Here is a 21,763-nt window from a genome sequence, read left to right as displayed (position 1 = left end):
TTCTATCCTTTGGCAAGACATACCTAACTTTTTCGATGAAGCGGAATGTTTTAAAACATCTCTGATATCTTTTTCACATAATTGTGCTTAGAATATGTGTAACACTTCTTTGGAATTCTAAATTTTTTTTTCAAATTTTAATGATTTTAGTCAAAATAACGTCATTGTTGTGGTAGATTTATCTAATTTTTAATAGTTTCATCTGTGAAAGGTCAAATCACAAAAGTACAAAACTCCGTTGAAAATTCAAAACGGAAAGTCCTTATTCAAATGGCAAACCAAAATCTCAAACACATCAAACGAATGGACAACAACTGTCATATTCCTCACGTGGATTAGACAGTTTCTAATGTAAAAAATGGTGGATTAAACCTGGTTTTATGGGGGTTGCTAAACCTCTCACTTGTATAAAAGTCGTATATTAAAAACAATGTTTGAAATACCGAGGTTAACTTATTTTGACATGATTGACACGTGTTTCGACTTTTGACGTTTCGTCAGATTCGTTCAATACGTATATATATATAATTACGAGGATTTGTTAATTCGTGTGTGCTGCCCTTTAATTTAATTTAAATTAGAACGCTTTTCTTTTTTACGAAGTTGTTATATTAGATTCTGAAACAATATTATATGCAATAAATTTGGAAGTTTTTTCTAATATTTTTAAATGACTTTACATAAAATTATATAAATACCTTACCTCAAACATCTGCCCAAATAAACTTATAATCACCATCAACCAAAGCTAGCATGACTTTGGAAAAGAATCTCTTATAGTTGTGGCATAATGAACCTAAACGAGCCGGGTTTTTTTACGGCAATATGCTTTTCCATCCAACAGTCAACAGGCAATGTGGGAAATGTCATCTGCGCATAAATTTATCAGAAATAGCTTTCCACTCCTCTGGATAATTTGGAGGAGTCGTGACCTCATCTGTATATTCATCAATAATTGCACTGCATACTTCCGTGACAACTACAGACAAGGTGTTACAAGGAACTCTCCAGGAAAATTGGATATCGGCATAGGTTTTTCTAACAGAAAGATGGAAAAGAGTGGGCCTGGCGGTTTGTTTTAATCCAGGCTGTATAGATTTTCTTTGAATATACAAAACGAATAGTAGAATTGTTTACATTTAGTATGTTATATTGATAGAGGGTTGTTGCTCACAAGGAAGTTACAATGAAGAGTGCCAAATAGTGAAGTTGAAATCATCTCTTCGTAAATTTTACGGACGCCATCACCAGTTGGTTGACCGTTATGAAATAACCGTTTCACAAATGATATCGGATATGTTCCTTACGTTGTAACTACAGTTCCCCTTTCATAAATATGACCTACCAAATTATACTATTTACCGGATTTGTTATCTCATAAGCAACAACACGGGTGCCACATGTGGAGCAGGATCTGCTTACCCTTACGGAGCACCTGAGATCACCCCTAGTTTTTGGTGGGGTTCGTGTTGTTTATTCTTTAGATTTCTATGTTGTGTTATGTGTACTATTGTTTGTCTGTTTGTCCTCTATATTTTGTTAGCACTCCACAGTAAGGTGTTTATTTTTGCATTTTGGCCTATGTTGATTTTTCAAAGGAGTAGGGGCTATAAGGGCCATTTTTGGCCCCATCCACAAATTTCATTTAAGTTGTCATGTTGTAAGTCTATACCATAGACCTTCTGAAAATAGTTGAATTTTAGGTCTAGCTCGTTTATTCTGTTGCCTAGCAACCAATATAATGGCGGAGTTAAACTCATCAAATATGATTATTATACAGCTTTAATAGATCTATATTTGAAATTAAACCTGTTTTAAGCATGTAGTGAGCTCTACACTTGTACACTATTTAAATATTACATAATTAAATGCACATTTTTGCAAAATTCACTGTTGTTTCTTCCTAGCAACACATCTGTGCCCATGGCAACTGCAATTTGTTTTCTATTTTACAAGATTTAATATCAAATATATTGCAACAGACAGGCAATTTAAGATGCAAATTGTAAAAAGTAACTAACTCCAAAGTAAATGTTAAGGGGAAAAGCAATATTGAAACATCAACAAACAAAACAAAACACCGGGTATTGCTGATATATACAGATTGTGCATCTAGTGCTGGGTGTCATCTCACTTATTAGCAACAAGAAGAATAATATAAAGACAAGAACACATATTTAGTGCTAAGAAATCTTAATATCAATTATCTAAAATAAATAGATACAGACACATGCATTAAAGGGTGTTTTAAAATGTCCATGTATTTCCATTACAGTAGTTATGTTTCAGGTAGGGGTTGGGGTTGAAAAGGGGGGGGCACTTTTATGTATAAGGTGATATGACGTGCCTTTGGAATAGTTCACCCTTTTAAGCTTGAAATAAGTAAAAAGTTAAGAAAACTATCAGATATATATATGATAAGGACACTAAAGTTCCCATAACTTCTTTGACTGTCAACTTGTTTGGTGTTCCCGCTGTGTCTTTATCAACTAATATTTTTCTTTTGGCACTGAAGTATTCCTCTTTTACATAAAACCACATGAAACCAAATTGATATGGGAAAAGGATTTTTTTTTTCTACGCAATATATGAAAGGGTATATATTTTGAAAATGTAAAACAGGGTAAAGTAACAAAACAGCAGCACCCCTATCAATTAAGTATTGAAGTAAACCCCAACCCCATAGACATATATAGAGGATCGTTAGGGTTGACTTTTCGAAATTCATCTTATTTTTATTATTATCTACTTCAGACGTCCAGATTTATAACCATATCATTCTATAGCATTAAAAAACTGGTACATGATACTATCTCAAATAAATCTGTATTCTTAAAAAGTTTCTATATTCCTTATATATATTAATTTTTTATTGTAGTTTTTGTCAAGTTTACTAGTTTATCTTTCGCCTTCACTAATCTTGGTGTCGTATGACTTGGTCTGTGATTAATATCATGACAATATTTATTTTATATACATCAAAATAGTTGAAAACAAGAATGTGTCTTTAGTACATGGATGCCCAAATCACAAGACTAACAACATGAACAAAGGCCAGATAATCCTGAATTGGGACAGGCGCAAAAATCGGAAGCTTACACATGTTATTTTAAGATCTTAAACCCCCTCTCCCTTTACCTCTAGCCGAAGAAGAAAAAAATCAAACACACAGCAATACACACAGTAAAACTTAGTTCAAAAGAAGTCCGAGTCTGATGTCAGAATAAACAACCTTGACCGAAAACTTAAACCTAAAGTGGGACACAAGGACGATCGGATGAACAGACAAATGGACCACAGACCAGAAAACATAATGCCCACAAATGGGGCATAACAACAAAACTGGGTTCATTTTTAAAATTTCACTTTATTTTTACACATGATTATAAAACTATTCAAAACATAACCTTTAAAAAGGTAACAGACATGCCAGTTACTTACAGACTTGAGGCGCTTGTTTCTATTAATGGGAAGGTCAAATAACCATATCTATATATATTATGCATGTATGTACGGATATATGGATAGTCTACCATATGCCGTTTCTGTTCTCTTACCATCAAATTTTCTAGAACTTTATGCGCATTACTAACAAAGACACATGCAATTGGAATATAGGTAGTTTCATTTTCAAAATAAATTTCGTATTTCTTAACAATTATGTGAATTTAAGCATAATAATCTTTTTAATTTGCCCCCCCCCCCCCCCCTCTTTCCTAACATAAATCATGGATCCGACCCTAATAACAGAGAGTGAAGATTGCCCCATTCAAACATTAGATTTTGAATTGATAATAAGCAGAAACATAAGAAATGTACAGATGTTGTTATATATTGGTCTATATCTAAAATTTCACAATTAAAAAAAAAATGTTCTCAAAGTTGTTATTGACTCCCTTACACGTGTAGTTTATTGCTTTCGGATTTTTTAAAGACATTTACCGAGATATACTTATGGAAATAATATTAGGAATACATGTTACATTCATAACCAAAAAAATAAAGTTCCTATAGGCATAAGAATGTATAAACTAAACTTTGTCAGATGAATATGTCCAATTTGAATGGCATATTTAAGCTTTTTATTGCTCCGATTGGGTATGAAAAATATAAAATAAACTATCGCACCAACCTTGCACCAAAAAAATATTTTATCTGAAGTTTGATATGTATGAACTTGTCAAAATGTTAAAATTTCTAATTGGTGCAAGCATGGTGCGGTGGTCAAAATTTGGAAAAACCATCCAAATTTCTGTATTTTTGCTTATTTTCTCAATTATGACGTCATTTGCACCTACCATTGTGACGTCATTGAACATTTTTTTGTTAGATAAAAACATTTTTTTTAAATCATTGACTCATATTCTAATAATTTATGGAGAAAAATCTGCTCTGTTCGAATTTTTATTATTTTGTAAATCTGGGGCCATTTTAGGCCATTATAGCCCCTACTCCTTTGAGAGATAGTGTGCAATAAAAGTCATTTGTGGATAGCTGGAGATTAAAGTAGCCTCCAAAGTGGGTTGATATGAACATCAAGATTATGTCATGTATATAATATAGGCTGTTTTCTGTATGACAGTCCGTACTTGTATATCCATGCCAAACACTGGTCCGGCAATTATTGTAATGTTTTTTTTCCAACCTTTTGTCGCACAAACTTAGTGATTAAAAATTTACGAACAAAGAATGCAAAAGACACTTTTTTTTTTATTTGATCATTAGGTAGATTAATGTCAACAGTTTCTGAAAAGGTATCACTCAAAGGCATTGGAATTCTAGTTTGATCCAAATTTTTGGGGGGATATGTGCCATTTTCACCCCCTTTTTGCAATATTTTATGGTAAAAAAATACAATGTTGCCATGTATAAACACAGAAGGAATTCTAATATGACGTGCTTCTTTCGCTTTGTGAATAAACCCATGCTCTAAATCCAACAAAATTTGTTTGCACATGCGTATATTGACTACTGCAGAATAATGAGTTTTATCAAATTGGCATGCATTTAGTATATTTCATTATAGGCATTATATTCGTGTTATTTTAGCCCTCAATTATTTCTAAATTATATTTCACCCTTTTAACTTTTGAAAATTAAATCTATGGAAGATACTGATTACATACATATGCACATGTTTGACACAAACAGTTGGGTTAATTTAATAGAAAGCCAGGATTAGAAGATGAAAAAACATTTTGTGGTTTAATTTTAATTTTATTTTCTATTTGTGGAGTGCTACCTTTAGTGTATTCATTATGACCGAAAACGGAAAGTTTTAAGAAAAAACAAATCAAACCTAGCGGAACCATGTATATTGTTTGGAAACCCTATGCTGGATGTATGAAGAACATCACCTTACATTTCTACGGGCATTCTCATGAAATTCCTTAAACTACTCTGATCGTCTTGTCTCCGTTCAACTAATAGTGGGTCATACAATCCCAACTTCCTTCTCCGTGATACCCACGGCTGCTGCCATAGCCGTCTTCGCTGACGTCTTCGACTCCTTCTTATGCCTTTCAAGTAATAGTGCACGTTACAGTGCTACATGTTGTAGAGTCATCGCCAGAAGATATGCTATCCTGATTCTCACCAGGCGATACATTTTTTAGCCAAACTGAACAATGCCCAACTATCATACAATTTTATACATGCACTTGGATATTCAATTCACGGACATATGTCACTATTAATGTCAGAGCAAGTATCTTTGGATGTCAGCTATATGTTATAAAGCTCCTCACGTGTGTCATCCTTGGCCTACAAAAAATGTTTGTATAAAGTAACGTTGTAATTTAAAACATTATATCTTATATTAAAAAGGAGTAAATTCCAATATGAGTTGAGTGTTGATTATTAACCGTAACAAGAAGGATCAATTTATATGTCAAACTTGCATATTTTAAAATAAATTTAATTGTTAACATAGTTAACTTCAGAAATTTCCCAAACTGATCTTAAAATATTTACTAGAAATAAATTTCAGGATGTTTAAGAGAATTAGTACAGTTTTAGTTATATTATAAGATAAAATATACAAGAAATTAAAATAACGGTCACGTCTAATAGAGGCGAAAAGTAGCCAAAGGGCATTTCAAACTCATAGGTCAAAAACAAACTGACAAAACCATAGGTCAAAAAAGAAAAAGACAAAAGACTAACAGACAAGCAACAGTACATAAAACACAACATAACAAAATAAAGACTGAGACACGAACCCCACTAAGGGTATCTCAGGAGCTATGGAAGGGTAATTAGGTCCTGCTCTACATGTGGCTCTCGTCGTGTTTCTCATGTGAGTACTAACCCGTCTAATTCGGTCGATTATCTTCGGGGATAAGGGGGCGGGATTGTAGTAAGACAATTGAAACAAATCCGTTGTCATTTTTAAAACGGTCAACAAACCTGTGATGGCGATCGAAAAATTACGGTCTCTTCGTTTAATAGCTTTTTTATGATCAGCAATCCTTTATCAAAGAAATCCTGATAGAAGTTCAAGCCCTGGAATACAGCCTGGGAGATAAAAACGTTGTGTGCAGACGCTGCTACAATGAGGCTACATAAAAACTAATAAACTGAAATCATCTCGTTTGTCGTAAATTTTTGATTTCAACCCACTCTCAAGGTCAATTTCTAGATGACAGTCAAAATATAAGGTATACTTAACTGAATCTGTTGTATCCTTTATCTAAAATTCGATCGGATAAATGCGTTCGACATAGTCACCAAATTTTGATTTGTTTAGTGAGAGAACGTAATCTATATAGCGAAAAGTTAAGTTAAAAAGATACTGTTAACTTCTTTCCTATATTCCTAAGACGTTACTGTATGAAATTGGCGAGAGGATTAAAAGGGCACTGTTCGTTCCCAAGGGAAAACCGATTATTCGTTTAAAAACGAAGTTAATATGTTGTCAGTCAAGAAATCGATCATCTTGATTATATCAGTTTCAGAGAATGTTTTGTTTGAAACAGAGTACAGATGGGTCCGGTCCTAACCTTGACAAAAGTTAACTTAGAGTTAACTTGTTGACTGCTTTCTAAGTTAACTTGAGAATTTTTAAGCAGTCAAGCAAGTTAACTTCGTTGTTGGTGGACCAGACCTACGGTCTTCTTCTTCTTCTTCTTCCAGGTAAGGAACCGGATTCATTGCTGAATGTTAATGGTTCCGCGCGAAAACTTTACGCAGTGTCGGGCAACACAGAAAGATTTCTCTTGGCTATTTACAAATTACATTTAAAACGTTCGCAAAAAAATATACAATTAAAATTATTTACAACTGGTTTTCCTACTTCCTTTCAGAGCATGCCTTCAGGGCAGCTCTGAATCCCTCAACGGTGTTGGTCGCTGTAACTGTTGTTGGTAGGTTGTTCCAGTCCCTGATTGTCCTCGGGAAGAAAGATTGGCCATAGGTGTCTGTACTTGTTCTTTCTTGGAAGAAGCGGTTTTTACCTCTGGTCCGGTTATCATTCGGGGTCAAATATTGGTGGCGGTCTATATCTATAAGTTCATGCTGGATCTTGAATAGCATGCACAATCTATTTGTTTTCCTCCGTTCTTCGAGGCTTTCCCACTTTAGATTTTTAACCATATTTGTGACACAGCCAGGTGTTCGGTCTGTGTAGTTGTTATTCACAAATCGTGCTGCTCTTTTCTGCACCTGTTCAATTGCCTTGATTTTATTTTGGGCGGTTGGGTCCCATACTGTGCTTGCATATTCCACTGCAGGTCTTACCATGGACACATATGCAGCTGCTTTTACAGGTTTTGTACAGCCTTTGAGGTTTCTACGTATAAACCCCAACGTTCTGTTTCCTTTGCCTACTGTATTGTCTATGTGTTTATCCCATGTTAGGTTGTTGCTGATGGTTACTCCAAGATATTTACTTGCTTCCTCTGTGTCTAGAGTATGACCGTGAAGATGGTACGATGTTTGTATCACTGGTCTATTTTTGGGGGATATTCTAATGACAAGGCATTTTTTGGCATTAAAACTCATCTGCCATTTGTTTTCCCAGTCTTCCAATGCTGTTAAGTCCTTTTGTAGAAGTTCACTGTCAGCTTGGTTGGTGATGGTACGAAAGAGAAGGCTGTCATCCGCGAACAATTTGGTCTCTGATGTAGATGCTGTTTCTGGCATGTCATTAATGTAGGCCAGGAACAGTAATGGACCAAGGACTGTGCCTTGGGGTACACCAGAGAGTACTGGTACTTGTGAAGAGACGGCACCCTCTAATATCACGCTCTGTTTTCTGTTATGTAGGAAGGAGCGAATCCATTTATTGGTTTTGGGGTTGACGCCGTAGTATTCCAACTTGTGTAGGAGGCGGTGATGTGGTACCTTGTCAAATGCTTTTGCAAAGTCAAGCAGGATGATGTCTACTTGGCCGCTACTTTTTAATTTCGATGCAATGTCGTTGATGGTTACGATTAGTTGGGATTCGCATGATCGTCTTTTGCGGAATCCGTGTTGTGCATCAGTTAGTATTTTATTTTTGTCAAAGTGGTCCATGATGTTGCTATGTACAATATGTTCTAAGACCTTACATGTGATGGAAGTTAGAGATACTGGTCTGTAGTTAGATGCTAGGTGCCTTTCGTCTTTTTTAAAAAGTGGAACTACATTGGCATCTCTCCAATCTTGCGGGACTTCACCAGTGTTCAATGATGTTTGATATAGGTCTGTGAGTATAGGAGCAAGTTGTTCTGCTGCTGCTTTCAGTATAAAGGCTGGTATTGAATCGGGACCAGTAGCTTTATGCGGTTTCAGGTTTTTTAATAATTTGTGGACTCCGTTGGTACTAATTTTTATGTCCTTCATGGTGGAGTATGGACTTTTACCTTTATCTGGAAAGTTATTTAGGTTTGCTTTTTTAGGACTGCTGCAGACCTATCGACAAGTCTGCTCCAGACCAGACCTGTGGACAAGTCTGCTTTTGACCAGTCCTGAGGACAGGTCTGCCCCAGACCAGACCTGTGGACAAGTCTGCTTTTGACCAGTCCTAAGGACAGGTCTGCCTCAGACCAGACCTGTGGACAGGTCTGCTCCTGACCAGACCTGAGGACAGGTCTGCTTTTGACCAGACCTGTGGACACGTCTGCTATTGACCAGACCTGAGGACAGGTCTGCTTATGACAGATTATCGTTATAAGAGTTTTCATATCAGACTTGAGCTTTCATTAAAATATGTAAACAACATTCGCATTGTTTTTCCACAGATATCATTTATTATTTACTCGCTAGACTCTACTAGATATTATACAAATGCTCTCTTTTATTTGATATACATGTATTTTTATATAAATAAAAAATGGCTATACGATCACACAGAGTTTTTTTTTATTAGAAGGCGGATAGAAAGGTTATCCAACGCATCGGAACAATATTCTTATATCACGGGATATCGGCAACATTGTCTACGTTACTTCGTTCCCCGTTGTTTACCTGTCCCTTCCTAAATTTTACTTTATGCATAAATTTATACTTGCATGGATATTTCATTGATATTCAACTTGTTTGCATTGGATTTACTATTCTATTTCCCGCAGAATATTCTAACAGAAATTGTACAGTGTCCGTAAGCATACGATGTGGTAAAACTATCAACAATCTCGTCAAATTCGTCAGATTTGTCATTGCCGATATTTATATGGGACGTCCTAAAATTATACTCAATGCGCACTTTAATGAAACAGTTGCCACTTGACGTTTAACTATAAACAAAATCAATCAACCGACATAATAGATTCCAAGAAGAGAACCTCGTATACTTTTTTTTATTAAATCATTGTAAACAGTACAAATGAATTCAGACATGTCAGTGTTGGTACTTTGATGATGTGGCATAATAGTTTTGTTTTACACGTACACCATCATGAACTCCTATATATGATGTGACTGTTATTATAAATAAAGAGATGAAATTCTGACATTCTCAATTTATTCAGAATATTTTTTGCATTAATGGTTTTCCAATATTATTGATTACGTGTACATTTACGGTCCTACTAAAATGTGAACAGGAGCGCCAGGAGAAGACATTAAGGCCCTCGGTACAATGGTATGCGGGTATATAGATTTGCAAATAAAAGTGCACATATGATCAGTTTTGGTCAAATAGTTTTGTTTTCCAAGTCAGCATGAGGTATTAAAACTACTGAAATTTTGTTACGTATCAATATTTTGAATAAAAGGAGGACACGCTGGTATCCTAAATTTATGCGAACAAAAATTTGTTGTTATTAAATTGCAATATTGCTGTCCATTGTCATGATTATATTATACAATGATTCCTGACATAAAAAATATGGCTGATTAATACTATGCGGGTACATCATGGTGTATATAGATTTACAAATTAAAGTGCACATATGGTCAGTTTTGGTAATGCGGTCAAATAATTTTGTTGTACAAGTCAGCTGGAGGTATCAAAACTACTGAAATTTTGTTACGTATCAATATTTTGAATAAAATGAGGACATGCTGGTATCCTAAATTTATGTGAACAAAAATTTGTTGTTATTATATTGCAATATTGCTGTCCATTGTCATGATTGTATTATACATTGATTCTGGCATAAAAAATATGGCTGATTAACTATGCGGGTATATAGATTTACAAATTAAAGTGCACAAATGGTCAGTTTTGGTGGATGCGGTCAAATAATTTTGTTGTACAAGTCAACTGGAGGTATCAAAACTACTGAAATTTTGTTATGATCAATATTTTGAATAAAATGAGGACATGCTGGTATCCTAAATTTATGCGAACAAAAATTTGTTGTTATTATTTTGCAATATTGCTGTCCATTGTCATGATTGTATTATACATTGAATCCTGACATCAAAAATGTGGCTGATTTACTATGCGGGTATATAGATTTACAAATTAAAGTGCACATATGGTCAGTTTTGAACTTTTGGTGGATGCGGTCAAATAATTTTGTTGTACAAGTCAACTGGAGGTATCAAAACTACTGAAATTTTGTTACGTATCAGTATTTTAAGTAAAAAGAGGACATGCTGGTACCCTTAATTTAGGCGAACAAAAATTTGTTGTTATTATATTGCAATATTGCTGTCCATTGTCATGATTGTATTATACATTGAATCCTGACATAAAAAATATGGCTGATTAACTATGCGGGTATATAGATTTACAATTTAAAGTTCACATATGGTCAGTTTTGGTAATGTGGTCAAATAATTTTGTTGTACAAGTCAGCTGGAGGTATCAAAACTACTGAAATTTTGTTACGTATCAATATTTTGAATAAAATGAGGACATGCTGGTATCCTAAATTTATGCGAACCAAAATTTTTTGTTATTATATTGCAATTTTGCTGTCCATTGTCATGATTGTATTATACATTGAATCCTGACATAAAAAATATGGCTGATTAACTATGCGGGTATATAGATTTACAAATTAAAGTGCACATATGGTCAGTTTTGGTGGATGCGGTCAAATAATTTTGTTGTACAAGTCAACTGGAGGTATCAAAACTACTGAAATTTTGTTACGTATCAATATTTTGAATAAAATGAGGACATGCTGGTATCCTAAATTTATGCGAACAAAAATTTGTTGTTATTATATTGCAATATTGCTGTCCATTGTCATGATTGTATTATACATTGAATCCTGACATAAAAAATATGGCTGATTTACTATGCGGGTATATAGATTTACAAATTAAAGTGTATTATACATTGAATCCTGACATAAAAAATATGGCTGATTTACTATGCGGGTATATAGATTTACAAATTAAAGTGCATATATGGTCAGTTTTGGTGGATGCGGTCAAATAATTTTGTTGTACAAGTCAACTGGAGGCATCAAAACTACTGAAATTTTGTTACGTATCAGTATTTTAAGTAAAAAGAGGACATGCTGGCACCCTTAATTTAGGCGAACAGAAATTTGTTGTTATTATATTGCAATATTGCTGTACATTGTCATGATTGTATTATACATTGAATCCTGACATTAAAAATAAGGCTGATTTACTATGCTGGTATATAGATTTACAATTTAAAGTTCACATATGGTCAGTTTTGGTAATGTGGTCAAATAATTTTGTTGTACAAGTCAGCTGGAGGTATCAAAACTACTGAAATTTTGTTACGTATCAATATTTTGAATAAAATGAGGACATGCTGGTATTCTTAATTTATGCGAACCAAAATATTTTTGTTATTATATTGCAATTTTGCTGTCCATTGTCATGATTGTATTATACATTGAATCCTGACATAAAAAATATGGCTGATTAACTATGCGGGTATATAGATTTACAAATTAAAGTGCACATATGGTCAGTTTTGGTGGATGCGGTCAAATAATTTTGTTGTACAAGTCAACTGGAGGTATCAAAACTACTGAAATTTTGTTACGTATCAATATTTTGAATAAAATGAGGACATGCTGGTATCCTAAATTTATGCGAACAAAAATTTGTTGTTATTATATTGCAATATTGCTGTCCATTGTCATGATTGTATTATACATTGAATCCTGACATAAAAAATATGGCTGATTTACTATGCGGGTATATAGATTTACAAATTAAAGTGCATATATGGTCAGTTTTGGTGGATGCGGTCAAATAATTTGGTTGTACAAGTCAACTGGAGGCATCAAAACTACTGAAATTTTGTTACGTATCAGTATTTTAAGTAAAAAGAGGACATGCTGGCACCCTTAATTTAGGCGAACAGAAATTTGTTGTTATTATATTGCAATATTGCTGTACATTGTCATGATTGTATTATACATTGAATCCTGACATTAAAAATAAGGCTGATTTACTATGCTGGTATATAGATTTACAATTTAAAGTTCACATATGGTCAGTTTTGGTAGTGCGGTCAAATAATTTTGTTGTACAAGTCAACTGGAGGTATCAAAACTACTGAAATTTTGTTACGTATCAATATTTTGAATAAAATGAGGACATGCTGGTATCCTAAATTTATGCGAACAAAAATTTGTTGTTATTATATTGCAATATTGCTGTCCATTGTCATGATTGTATTATACATTGAATCCTGACATAAAAAATATGGCTGATTTACTATGCGGGTATATAGATTTACAAATTAAAGTGCATATATGGTCAGTTTTGGTGGATGCGGTCAAATAATTTGGTTGTACAAGTCAACTGGAGGCATCAAAACTACTGAAATTTTGTTACGTATCAGTATTTTAAGTAAAAAGAGGACATGCTGCAGGCACCCTTAATTTAGGCGAACAGAAATTTGTTGTTATTATATTGCAATATTGCTGTACATTGTCATGATTGTATTATACATTGAATCCTGACATTAAAAATAAGGCTGATTTACTATGCTGGTATATAGATTTACAATTTAAAGTTCACATATGGTCAGTTTTGGTAATGCGGTCAAATAATTTTGTTGTACAAGTCAGCTGGAGGTATCAAAACTACTGAAATTTTGTTACGTATCAATATTTTGAATAAATGAGGACATGCTGGTATCCTAAATTTATGCGAACCAAAATTTTTTGTTATTATATTGCAATTTTGCTGTCCATTGTCATGATTGTATTATACATTGAATCCTGACATAAAAAATATTGCTGATTTACTATGCGGGTATATAGATTTACAAATTAAAGTGCATATATGGTCAGTTTTGGTGGATGCGGTCAAATAATTTTGTTGTACAAGTCAACTGGAGGCATCAAAACTACTGAAATTTTGTTACGTATCAGTATTTTGAGTAAAAAGAAGACATGCTGGCACCCTTAATTTAGGCGAACAAAAATTTGTAGTCATTATTTAAATGAATTAAACTATTGCTGATTGTGGCTGCATAGTTCAAGGATGTATAACTAACAAGGACGTATACACCTAACATCAAATATACTTCTTTTCAAAAATATACATAATATGATTGAATTTGATCTCGGAATATATATATATATATATTCAGTGCCTGTTATCATTGTAACCGAGATCGTTTTTATAATAGATAGATTGTCAGATCACAGATAAATTTGTGTTACGTTCTGTGCGTACTTATTTTCAATTATTTGTGTTTAATCCTGTTCATAAAACGGAAGTATTAATTTTCAAATTACTTTATTTTCGATGTTTATACTACGAAACAAAGATATTAAAAATATTTTTTTTTTAAATCAACGAAGAGCGGTCCTGGTTACAAGTTAACTTAGTGTTGACCAGACCAGTCAAAAGTTAACTTGGGACCAGGTCTGGTTTTGATCGGATTTGTTCAAGCAGAAGTTAACTTTGTGGCAGGACCGGTTTCCAAGTTAACTTATGTTAACTTTATGACAGGACTGGTTCCGAAGTTAACTTATGTTAACTTATGACAGGACTGGTTCGAAGTTAACTTATATCAATAGCGGACCTGTTTCTAAGTTAACTTTTTGGCAGACATAAAAACAGTCCTAGGTCCAAGTCCGCTTTTCAAGTTAACTAGATTTTGGTCCTAGGACTGGTCAGAGCAGTCCTATATTCGGTCACAGGTTAACTTTGACCAGTCCAAATGACTGGTTATCAAGTTAACTTGCTGTACAGGTTAGGAGTGCACCCATCTGTATTTTTAAAAGTATCATTGATTCCTGCCTACGACTGTATACTTGTATTACGTTGACAATTCATATTTCAATTCATATTTATGAAACAAAGCAGGGCCAACTGTTTCAATTGGTCTATTAGTTTTATAATGTAGAGTGTAGAAATGTCAAATTTTGAAAAATTTTGCAATATGGTGGTCTTAGATTGTGTGTACTATAAAAGGTCTTTGATTTTTTTAGTATCAATATCTGATTCATGCCAGATAGTGTCATGATAATTTGGGAGACCTGCTTTAATTGCAGATACAATGTAGGTTAATAATTTAGTAAGAGGTTTCATATATAGTTGGAAAACCCAGCTATATAACTTTGTTTGTAAGGACACTGATGTAGTTTAGGTATCCAAAACAGTGAAATAAAATTTCATCACCTTTGTTTATCATTTCAAAAGAACATAGAACACACCTATGATTATCCTGGATTTCCTCCTTGGTAAGTGTCGTGGGTATATGTGTTAAGTTTCCCAGTGAATTGTCAATATCTATAAATTCATTTATCAAACAGTCAATGGGCTGCTTTGCATTTATCAAGCAGGTATGGGATTTGCTCATTGTGAAGGCCGTACGATGACCTATAGTTGTCAATTTCTGTGTCATTTTGATCTCTTGTGGAGAGTTGACTTATTGGCCATCATACCACATCTTTTTCTTTATATAATTTATGGGATAAACATACCGACGAAAACGTTTTTTTTTTTTGCCTTTATCTGCAGGAACAACAATACATTTATCGAGGAGGTAGAACAGGTGTTTTGCAACATTTGAGTTTTTAAAGATTAATGTAGCATAGATATTTATAAAACTGTTTTTAAACTGATTTGTAACAACAAAATCACAGCCTTACTCCATTTAGAATGTGTATTTACGTCTTTCTTCTCGCGTTTAACCCATTGCCTGGCATAATCCTCGACCGAATCGATCAGTATTTGAAGTTGTGTTTTCAATTGATGGATTTAGGCTAATGAAAATGCGAGTCTCTGGATAACATATTTCCCAAAGAAGTGTAATGGACAATGTTTTTTTAGGTCAACAATTATAACATGACCAGCCGGATGATATATGAATGAAGAACTAGCACAAGTGAAATCAGGAAAACTGATGGATTCGGTCGAAGATTATGCCAGACAAAGGGTTAAACGCGAGAAAGAAGAAGTTGATACTCTTTCTAATTGAATTAACGCTGTGATGTCGTTGTTATTTTACTTTCTTTGTACTGTAACGTTATACATCAGGGTCACTGAATTAATGCTTCGCACTTTTATAATGAGTGTGTATTTTACCTACTTTATACAGTATGCATTTTTATGTCACACCTATGATAATAAAGGGTCATTATATTTTCTGGTCTGTGCGTCCGTCCGTTCGTTCGTCCGCCCGTCCGTCTGTCCGTCTGTCCCGCTCCACTGTTTAAGTTTTAGGTAAAGATATTTTAAATGAAGTTGAAATTGAAACTTAGAACACATGTTCCTTATGATATGATCGTTCTTATTTTAATGCCAAATAAGAGTTTCCCCCGATTTCCCGATCCACTGAACATATAAAATGATGCGATTGGGGCATCCGTGTACTATTGACACATTATTGTTCTATATATTTTAAATACATTAATCATCTTGGTGTGAAGTACATTTAAACATGATATAATAGTGTCTGCAGCGAATTTCTTTTGAATGCAGAATAAAGTTGATGATAAGAATACATAATTTAATTGTGTATTTTTTGTTAGCTTTCTATATAAATCTTAAAAAATCGTTTATCATGTAATAGGTTTAAGACAGCCATCTTTCGCATTCTGATAGTTTCAACTCTTTTAAATTCACCAGACGATTTCCATCAATAAATAATCAAACACGACATAGTGACAATACCTTTCCTTCATAACAACAGTATACGTAGTTACATTAATCTCACAAGTTAACAGCTACATGTAGTTGGAAATATGGTGTTATAACGAAGGGATTATATGAACATATTTAATTCCATTTAGATTCATCAACTACTTCCTCATCTTGACAGTTAACAAATTAATTGGTACTCTCCTAACATGTCTTAAAGATTACAAAAAGTACTCTTACTTTTGCCTTCTCCCTTTTGTGATTTGTTTTATAAAGGTTTGACTTGTACTTGAAGATGCATCGATATTTGAATCTTGACGGCTTTTAATATCTCTATCGAATTTCACCATGCGATTCAAAGCCATAAACATAAATCCTATTAAATTCAGCGCGTTAGGATTCGTGAAAAATGGATTCAGTTGTTCCGTACATTGCAGGTTTTTCATCGTGAAAAGAGTAATTTTTTTCTAAGTTTTATATTTTCTCAGCAACTTTGTAAACAAAATTAGTTATTGTGAAAAGTTTTATAATGAATAATTAACTTTTAATGTAAGAAACTGTACATGTATTTTTCGCTAAAACCCTGATGGAAGGATATATATCTGTTGAATTAAACCGAATAATTGTTCAACATTCGAAACTAAATTCAACTTCGTACTTTATTTTGCCTTTTTAACTTTTTTGGATTCGAGCGTCACTGGTGAGTCTTTTGTAGACGAACCGCGCGTCTGGCGTATATACTAAACTTAGTCCTGGTATATATGGTGAGTTTATTTCCATTATTCACTCGCAAACAAGACGTTAGCAAAATCGACCACATTTGATAATGCACACAAATGACCAAGTGTCTCTGTGAATGCATTTATGCATATACCAGGATTTATCGAATTGCATTGCTCCTGTGCAGGTTAAATATAAATACAATTCACCGATAAAAGAACACACATGAAATTTACACAGTCAAGCTGCTAGCAAATCAAAATCACTGTTTTTGTCATAATACAATTGTGCCAGAGTTACATCTTTTATCAAGTAATCTATTTTTGATAACTCTTCACTACCCTATTTTAAAATTTGTTGTTAAATTTAGTTGTTTCATTTTGCTTTGATAAAAAGAAAATGTGTTATTGTATTTTACTTTAACGTTTCTCAAATATTGTCTTCTTTGATAAATCTGCACGGGATTAGTAAAAAGTATTGAAAATACAAATCAAACTGCTGTAAACACAAGTATCTCTTGCTTCCACGATAACAGTACAGTTGGCTTGGCCACAAGCAAAGAGAAAGGAAATGTACTAAACATAACCTTTCTCGCGGGCTGTCCTTATTATTTTGTTTCTGTAGTCGCCGTCAGCTAAAATTCGTAGCAGGTATCGGTAAAAATAATCTAAACTATCAATTTCGTTCACTCGAGATATAGTATTTCACATTCCATTCATAAATCGTCAAAAGAAAAACCACTACTGATCTACCTTTTAAGTGATCGCACTGTAATAATCCCGATCTTCACATTTTCCAGAATGTTTTCCATTGTAATTCCGCCATCTGCGTTTCTATGAGGATCCTTTGTTTACATGTGACATTCGTCACTTTCGGAGTTTCCTGTAATGTTCTTTTCATCGATGTGATAAAAATGTTATGAAATTGAACTCCACGGAAACGCTTCCGGTAAAACTAATGGCGGATTCCACCATTCAAAATCGTCTTGGAAAATGTGAAGGTCAGGATTATCACAGTGCAATCACTTACATGTAAAAGGTAGGTTAGTAGTGTTTTTTCTCTTGGAGATTTATGAATGGAATGTGAAAAACTATATGACGAGTGAACGTGGTTGATAGTTAAGATTATTTTTACCGATAACCGCTACGAATTTCAGCTGACGGCGACTATAGTTCTGAAAGATATTTATTTCTATCTTCTTAAATTAAAATGAAATGTTCCTGATACATTCGTCAAAATTGGTTTCTAGAAATCATTCTAGTCAATTTAGAATGTAACAATCCAGTAACGGTAATGTTCAACTTGTAGATATTATGTTTCAGGAAATAAATGGCGTTTTTACATTCATATGCAATGTAATTGGTATCAATATGGACAAATAGGTTTTCAGTTTCCATGCAATCTTTACAGTTTACTTTATATGCAATTAGAAGTCGTTGGAAACAAATGACATTTTATCAACATTTTGACATTGAAAATTAATCAATTTATCTATTATTGAAAACTTTCAGTTGAAACTGAACATGTTCGTCAAAGTGTCCACTTGGTGAGTGTGTCTTAATTCTTAAAATTTGGACTTCTTTTTCATTCATTATGTGCTCTGATAAGCCATACAAATATAATAGGGAATCAGCTAGTGGACATTTACTCTTCATCATTTTCATGGTATTTTCCGACCTATATCCCCAAATAAATTTTGGTAATGCTGTCACCAATATTGGTGTGTTTCCTAGAATATGCGATATATATATAGGACATTTTCTGTTTATTGACACACATATGGTAAAATACGGAAAATTCTAACTATACAACTAATATAACAATACTGATGAAAACAAAAACTTTTTTCTTAATACAAGCAAGACATTTTTACACATTTTTTTGAAGAATATTCAATATTTTATTCAAGTATAACACAGACATGATAAAGTTATTAATATGTAGGATATCATTCATGATAGACAAAAAATATTTATAATTAATTTATGAGATTCCTTGATTGTGCATATTTATAACAGAATCCGATGACAATTGATAGAAAAAAGTATACCATGAATTGAATGTAAGGTAAACACATATATAAATTTGACCTATCTTCAGGCAAAACTAAATGACAGATATTAAAACTTTTAAAACACCTTTTTAAAAAAGAGCTTTCTGTACAAATGCTAACTACATTAGAAATATCATCATTCTTCCTGAAGTTTGTTTTAACAAAAAGGTAACACAATGTCTATAATGCTTAAATCAATATTTCAAATATAATGTTGTTCCAATAATTCTGTGTTCCACTGAATGAGTTTATTTTTGTTTTGAATTTATTTATAAATATATATTCATAATAAACTGTGAATAGGACATTACCACACCAACATGCATTTTAATTGTATATAAAATTGTAAAATCCATTGTTTGATTTATAAATATCCACACTGGTAATACAATCAAATTCAATTTCTAGTGTAGGTATATGATTTAAAGATATAAATTTCTGAAATACAGATGAAAATGATCCTATTAATTATAAGTAGATCTTTTAATTTCTAGTTGTAGACGAAATGAAAAAAATATACAATACGGAAAATTACTATGAAGACCAATTTTTTACCATATCTGTTGATTCTCAAATGTAATATGGTATGATGGGTATGCCTGTGTGTCATGAAATATGACATACATAGTAGGGTTAAATGGATTATCACATGCTGAATCATAAGTAATGTGCTTTGGTCTTCCTGGTGGAGACGGCAATGCCTGCATATCTCGATGTCCTTTGCATGTATCACCGACTGTAACTGAAGCTAGAAACATATGTCCGATTCCTTGAGGTGTTGGTGCGTATTTCAAGGATAAATCTACCTTAACTGCGAAATAAACACCTTTTCCATAAGCCGTGCCTGTATAACAATAGGAAAACTGGTAACTTAAAAAATGTATGTTATTACTGTTTTTTTTATTACAACGAGGCGTAATACATGTACCAGCAATTTAAATTCAGTTCATCATAGTTAAAACGCCAACATATTGGGCTATTTTCTGATTTAGTGTATTGTATATACCATGTATACAGTAACTAAGTATAAAAAAATTTCATAGATGTTTATGTATTTTGGATTGAAGGTTAAACAAAAACAAAAACAATGAAAACATTCATAAAATATCAAAATCATTTGAATCCGTGTGAATCCGATTTTGAATTTGACCCTTAATTCGAGATAGGTTGCGCAATTCAACGTTTTAAGTATATTATTAATATAAAGAAAATATAATGTGAACATTTTAGAATGAAACGTGGAAGGCATAAGAAAGAACCACTCTTTAGATTGTAGCTCTAACTGATCACTGTTATACAGTTAGGTAAAACGGTTTTTTTTTCAAAGCCTTTTATTAAAAAAGTAATAATATCGTTTGCAGGAAGTTGAACAGTAATTTTAATCAAAATGATGCATGTGGATTTTAGCCAATAAAAATGTAATTTAGTATGCAATTTATCTTTATTACTAGTATAATAAAGTTAGACTCTTACCATTTCTTCCACAATAACTCCTATTGAAACCGTTGTTTATTATTTTATCAACACAGTCATCCGAGGTACCGTGCCAGAGCAACTGTTCTGAACCTCTACCATTCTTTTCGTGTAATGCACCTTGTCGTGCTTTGTACTGTGAATACAAGTGTTGATTTTGGACTCGTAATATCTAAAAAAAAAAAAAAAACTTCCTGAGAACAAGTTAAAAGGAGAGGTACATGAAATATAAATCTCATATGAATTTTCGGACTAAAAGAACCCGGTGCCATTTTTATTTCTAACTAACAATCATTATGTAAAGGACCTTTAGAAGGTTTTATTTTCTAGGCTAATCCTAAATAATACAGACTTATAATGTGTTACGTCAGTCGCGCATTTCGTCTACATACATTGTAAGACAGATAAACGGAATAAATGTATCAAAAATGTCGTCGAGCATATATGATTATACTCTTTATTAGTGGTTTTAGTATGAGGAGAATTGTCTCATACCACATTATCATATTCCTACTGGAATAATTAGGAAGTAGGCTTTTTTTAAACAGATGTAAATAACATTAACGGTTTATGATTTACTGCACCAGTGTGCATTTCCTCAATAAATAGATAAAAGAAGATATAGTATGAGTGCTAAAGATACAAATATCCATCCAAGTCATAATAAGGATCTCTACATTGATAACAATAATAGAAAATTTTAAATATTGAATAAAATGTTGCATATCTGATAGATAGATTACTTTGTAATAAATAATATGTAGAAGAAATTGTTTTGTTTTTATTGGAAAACAAATGATCTCGAACTATATTGAACAATTAAGAACAATTAAGAATAATTCTGAAGCTGAAAATATTGCAGGCATGAAAAATATTAAATCTTAACATTTGTTATGTTTATAACACGATGATAAAAATGATTTCTGCAATACACGTACTAGTCATTGTAAGTTTGTTTCAATGTTTATTCATTGTTTTGACCGCGCTCTTCTATTCCATGACATTAAATGTTAAATAACTAACCAACAAATTTACTCATCATTTTTTTGT

The 21,763-nt window shown here is 32.9% G+C and overlaps 1 protein-coding gene across 1 annotated transcript in view; it reads right to left on the bottom strand.

Moving 5' to 3' along the window:
* Positions 1-19,018: 19,018 nt before the first annotated feature.
* The window catches only part of LOC139481427 (protein mono-ADP-ribosyltransferase PARP14-like), a 42,593-nt gene continuing 39,848 nt past the window's right edge, over positions 19,019-21,763 (bottom strand). Inside the window, exons 13-14 of the mRNA XM_071264751.1 lie at positions 20,714-20,885; positions 19,019-20,084 (exon numbers count right to left, since the gene is read on the bottom strand). Of these exons, the coding sequence (XP_071120852.1) occupies positions 19,792-20,084; positions 20,714-20,885 (465 nt within the window). The 3' untranslated portion in view covers positions 19,019-19,791. The remainder of the gene's footprint in view (positions 20,085-20,713; positions 20,886-21,763) is intronic.

Source organism: Mytilus edulis, chromosome 7, assembly GCF_963676685.1.
Source record: "Mytilus edulis chromosome 7, xbMytEdul2.2, whole genome shotgun sequence".
In the NCBI taxonomy this organism is placed as follows: domain Eukaryota; kingdom Metazoa; phylum Mollusca; class Bivalvia; order Mytilida; family Mytilidae; genus Mytilus; species Mytilus edulis.
This window is presented reverse-complemented; position numbering and strand designations above follow the sequence as displayed.